Source organism: Eurytemora carolleeae, unplaced genomic scaffold (genome assembly GCF_000591075.1).
Source record: "Eurytemora carolleeae unplaced genomic scaffold, Eaff_2.0 scaffold1292, whole genome shotgun sequence".
In the NCBI taxonomy this organism is placed as follows: Eukaryota; Metazoa; Arthropoda; class Copepoda; order Calanoida; family Temoridae; genus Eurytemora; species Eurytemora carolleeae.
In genome coordinates this window covers 89894-95893 of record NW_019397177.1, presented here as the reverse complement: position 1 = coordinate 95893, position 6000 = coordinate 89894, and the positions used below count along the sequence as shown (strand labels likewise).

The 6000-nt window shown below is 33.0% G+C and overlaps 1 protein-coding gene across 1 annotated transcript; it reads left to right on the top strand.

Annotated features, from left to right (window-relative positions):
• Positions 1-5771, top strand: LOC111712531 (heat shock protein beta-1; the record flags this gene model as incomplete). The annotated part of the gene is given in 6 exon segments (XM_023487178.1): positions 1-34; positions 2575-2647; positions 3240-3313; positions 3825-3923; positions 4421-4502; positions 5205-5771. Coding segments are annotated over 6 exon segments (413 nt in total), but the record flags the coding sequence as incomplete, so codon positions are not given.
• Positions 5772-6000: the final 229 nt, after the last annotated feature.

The following is a 6000-nucleotide window of genomic DNA, read 5'->3' as shown; positions in this document are numbered from 1 at the left end:
AAGTTGAAGGATCAAAATCAAGCTTCATGTCAAGGTTTAAACCAAGCTGCATGCTTTCTTATTTTTAAAGGGACTGTAAGCGTAATTTTAAGTGACCTTCCAGTTATAAAGTAACATGTCCGATTTACAACTATACCCTTTAAACCGTTGCTTTATCAAGGATTTCGTAGATAAAAGATTTTCTTATTTATATAGCGGGAGATTAAGAAAACGCGCGAGTGTACACTACCACGAAGCGTACAGTATACACTGTAACCTAGAGTCTCCCGGCCCTCATTCTTCAGCTATACAATAAAGGATATCCCTCATCGTTGTCCGATCAAAGGTTTAAAGGATACCGTTGTGAATAGGACATGCATCTTTATAAATGGAAGGTCACTTGAAATTACGGTTACAGTCCATTTTAGGCACAACCCTTTAGATTTTTTTTTCATTTGTTGCAACTTTAGTTTGGTTTGGTTGCATCCCATTTTTAAATAATTTTAATTTCAAAATATCTTAATAGTTTTTCAGTATACAGCGGGAATAGTCGATTATTTTATTTTAGCCATAATTATGAATTCTTGCATTTTAGGATGTTAAAAAATATCTGAATTTGACTAGATTTACGCGCACAAACATCATATAGCCAATAAAGGTTTACGCCTCTTTCGCAAAGATAGTTTAAAAAGTCACAATCAATATAATACAATTTAGATTTTTTCACCGAAATTACAAAATAGTCGTATGCAAAGTCGTTTACGCAAATACCACTTTTTGCGGATAAAAATTCGCGATAAATTTACTCATTTACATTGCGCCAAAAGTATGACCATATTTGTGCAAAAGAAATACTTAAATGGATCAATAAGGCACAATACTTAGTATTCGTTTTGAGAATCGGAAAAATCATGCAACCTGAACCTGCAAACAATTTTCTTTGGCTTACTGCAGGCTACAAAGATAACAAAAAAAATCCTTATTACTCTTTTATTTACATACATATGTTTCGCATTAGCAATTTATTATTTAAACCATAATTTTCGTATTTATATATTTAAATGTGGATTTTAGTTTTTTTTCTTTTAGGTGTTTATTTTTACTTTTTTATATGATTTTTGCTTGTAGTCACTTTTAATTATTATCTTTTTATGTAAAATTCCTATTTACATTTTTACACTTTGTATTTTTGTAGAATTTTACTTTTCAATTACGATTTTATAAACTATCATTCATTATACAGTGTTACCCCTAAAGAATGAGCCTTAAAAGAAAAGATTTATTAAAAATATTTATAGTTACCCTTACTGTTAAAATTGCAAAAATTGAGCAGTATTTTGCCCAATACTCCTTTCTAACTTAAGCTAGAAAAATGCGCGTTTCAAATTTATAATGCATATCTCTAGGGCTACATAAATTTAAGATAGTTGGTGAGGTAAATATAAGTGATCATTAAAAGATTACAATCAAGAAAAAGAAAACTAAAGCTTTTTAAAAAAAATTTTTTTTAAATGTTTAGGTACGTTGTAAGTTGTTCATTTTACTTTTTTATTAAGGCTTTTGCTGTAATTTCTTTTAATTATTATCTTTTTATCTAAATTTAATTTGTTACACTTTGTAGGGTTAACCTTTGTGCGTGGGTTATCCTGTTTATTTTTTATCTTTAAGAATTCTTACTGGCTCAAAGAAACTGTAAAGGAAAAATGATAGGGGATATAGACTGAAAGCTAATCACTTAAGCTCTTGATTGCGACCCATTGAACGTTATATCTGATGTTCCTGTCTCGAGAAATTGATTTAAAACTGTTAAATTTATACAAAAATTCACATGAATAAGTTGGTTTAGAAATGGTAGGTTTAAACAGATCATATTCAGCCTATAAATAACCAATCTGAAAACGAAGATATCCCAGAGAAACCTAATTGTAACTTAGGTTTTTTTCCAATTATTATTTTATGATTTTTATTTTTATTGTTAATAGATATAGAGATATAGAGAAGTCCGTATGACGTCATCAGAACTCCCACCAATGGTAGTGCAGTAAACTGGTCACGTGATACAGTCAAAGCCACGTGACCAGTATACTGCACTCTGATTGGTGGGAGTTCTACTACATCTATATGAATTTTCGTATAAATTTGACACATTTTTACATCTATTTCTCGAGACAGGAACATCAGATATAACTTTCATGGATCGCGATCAAGAGCTAAAGTGATTAGCTTTCAGTCCCCTTTTTTCGTGTACATTCCCTTTAAGATGGATGGGTACTGGATTCACTGGAAAGACTTTCTGCTTCTCCTGTAACTGACAAAAACTACATAATGTCGCATTTGTTTCCACTTTTTGTCAGTTTCCTTTTCTCATTTATTTTGAATACAAACCAAGATTCAAATTTAGCTCGCCAATGCATCTTTATCCCTCTCAATTTATATTGGTGTTACTGGGGCCGAATTAAAGAATTGGAACCGAGTCACTGAACCGCCAATTGAGCGCCGGCTCAAATCTCAAACACTGAATACAATTTCAAGTGGAACCATGCATGTTTTAAATTCCTCCTCTGTTTATTTTTAGCTAAAAAAATTAATTTTTAGCACATCTACCGGAGATCATGATCTAGTTCCAGGAGTCACAGGAGGACTTGGAGGCCATTCAGCCTGGCTTCAGGTAATCATTAAAAAAATTCTATTGTACATATTGAAATGAAATAATGAAAAAACGCGCTTTAAACCCGATTCATATCAAGTACAGGGCCGACTTTGAACCTGGTAGAGCAAGCTGTACAGTACACATACAGACAATATGGGCAAAACGGGACGGTACGCCAAATAACAATCCCTTACTAGTGAAATTTATGTTACTGTGTTCTTGATTGTTTTTTGCATTTTTTGTATCTTAAAATTTTGCTACATTGTCGAGAAATTCAGAAAAGAGTTGTTCGTCAGTTCAATAATAAGTTTGTTATAGATATATAACTATTTATAACACTGTTATTTTGGTTTGCAGTGTTATAAAGTTTTTGGACAGAAATTTTTTCTTTATCGAGAAGGTTCAAGCCTTTTTAGCGGGGGACAAAATATAATCTTAAAAAACGAGAACCTTCGAGATATCGAAAAAGTATTTTGGAAATCAATCAAAACTTTACAGCTAATTTAATATTTTAGCACGATGATTACTTTATTGCACGTTTATTATGAAATTCACGATAAAGTGAGTAATAATGATAAAGTACACTACAATTTCATAAAATTTATTTCAGGGTTTAAACTCTCCTCTTCTCAAGGATAAAGTTGTGAGTGCGGGCGGGGTTCAAGAGAAAGAATTGAAACTCAGGTAAACATCTTGGACAAGGTTCATTGTTCATCGAAACTAAAATAATTATTATAGACACCAGTGAGATTTTAGACATTTTATGCTGAAGGCTGTTGGAGTGCATACTCTTAAGACATACTTGTAGAAAATTTAGTAAGACTCTATAAACTTAGGCGCGTACACAGGATTATAGCCAGGGGGGGGGAGGTGAGAAGCGCAAACGTTTTTTGCCCCTCCCTGAGCGTTTTTTTGCCCCCCCCTGACATTTGAATTTCTGTTATTTTATCCAAAGTCTCCTAAAGGCTTTCATTAGTCCTACGACCTCTTTATTCTACCCCACCTCTCCTCCTCTAATGTAGGGGGTTGCGGGAAGACTTGCCAGGCAAGTCTATTGTTTATCAAGTAACCATAGATAAGAGGGGGCAGAAAAATATTAAACTTGAAATATCGACAGTAGGGTGAAAAACTAATTTCGAAGGATTAACAATTAACCTACAAGACACTTTCTAACCGTTTAAAATGTTATTTAAAGGTTTGATGTTTCTCAGTACTCTCCAGAAGAGATTATTGTGAAAACTGTAGATAATAAACTTCTTGTTCAAGCTAAACATGAAGAGAACTCTAATGGCAGGTAACATAATTAGTCTAAATAAGTTAGGTACCCTTTTTTTGATAAAATGGTTGCATTCTTTTTGCATGCATGCGTCTTTAAGGTTAAAAGTAAATCGGAATTGGTTTCTTACTTTCACATTCTTTAAGCGCATCACGCAATGCAAAAAGATCAATTCGGTTGTTGGGTTTACCAAGCGTAAGAAAAAAAAAGTAATAACTTGAAAATGAAATTGAATTTCAATGTCTTTCTTCTTTCTTCCTTGTCTAATATCATGTGTATACATCTGTTAAGCTGTATGTTGTCAGTCTGAACCCTACAAACAGGGGAAAAATTCGACATTATTTTTAAATATACACCAGATAACAGAGAAATCCGCGAAAAATTGAGTTTTACATTTGCAAGAAAAAAAAGGTCACTTGAAGTCGAAAAGCAACATTTAAACATTAAATTTGTTATTAGATAGGGGGAAGCGCCCTAAAAGTCTATTTAAAAAAATTGATAAATAATTATTTTAGAACTGTGTATAGAGAGTACAACAGGGAATTTCTTCTTCCCCAGGGTACAGACCCAGAACTCATCAAATCCTCTTTATCCAAGGTTTTTGAAGTGGTTTTTCTTACAGTATACAACAAGCAGGGGCATATTCAGGATTTTGTCCAGGGGTGGTGGCCGTATTAAGGAACTTGTCCATGGGGGTGGGGGCTGAAATTTTGTTTGTCTTTCTAGTGGGGGGGCTCAGCATTCGTTGGGGGCCGATCCCCAATATCCCCCCCTCCCCTGAATACGCCTCTGACACTAAGCATCAAACATAAATAATCTTTATTCTGAGACTTGTTTGCCATGTAGATTTTTCAATGACAGAAGATAAGAAAACTCAGCTAATATTTCCAAGATAAAATGTTGTTATTTAAATGGGGCAGTAGTAGTACAGGCACTTAATTAATTACCAAAGATGAGATAGGTCTTTGCCCGCATTTGACTAATTCTATGTAATAGGACTGCACGGACTTGTAAGCGATCATATCAATACAATGAAGACGACTTTTTATTTAAGTTTTGATTTTTAACAAGTTTCTTTCGAACTACAAGTTTACAAGTAATCAAAGAGAAGCCTTTTTGATTGACGGCTTCTGATGACTTCTATGTTTATGTGTATCCAAGCTTGATATGAATTACAATTTAAATCGAAAGTTGTCTTCATTGTATTGATATAATTGCCTACCAGTGTACGAAAATCCAACCCCCAACCTTGCATCTAATCAATTTGACTAAATATATATTTAATGTTACCTTTTGTAGGATGGAATACTAACTGTAGAAGCACCTCTTCCTACACCAGCGATTAAATAAGAAGATCATTTCTTAATACCTCGAAGCTATTATTCAAGTTTCCACGCAAGAAATATTTGCCTTATTCTATGAAACAATGTTCCATTTCAATTTCTTTTTTGATTTCTCTTTTTAGAAGTTATGTGCAAGGTTATAATATTTTGTACAAAACGGTCGCTAAACAAATTGAGATCTGATTGCTTTTTTAAAAGAAAATAACTTTTGTTGAGACTCAAACAAAATATCTCTATCTTTGCAATTAATGTGTTTCTGTGTTCACAAAAGTCTCTTTATGTCGAAATCCAAAATTTAAAGAATTTACAACAGTATTTTTAGTTATCTTTAGTACCTTTGTCTTCATGTTTGATTTAAAATAGTATTATCTCAACTAACCCTACTTTGTTAGCATTAGTTTTAGTACAACCCTCAGAGCGGGACAATTTGGACTGTTTAAAGACTGTATAAAAATAATCAATACCCTTGAAAGCTTTGGCTGATAAAGTATCAAATTTTTTGTTGCTTAAAATTGTTTAATTTCATCTGCGAAAGTGACTTGCGCATTTCTCGCTTGTAAGAAGCAATGGAGAAACTGAAACAATGGAGAAACTGAAATAAACACGACAATGGTTTACGTTTTAAATTAGACAAAGGTGTCAAGGGTACCGTTAGACACTTTGCATGGAGACTTGAATTTAAGATTAGATATTTCAGGGCGAGCCATACCACACTAACAAATCATTAGTTTGCTGCCAGTAATGTAGATTTC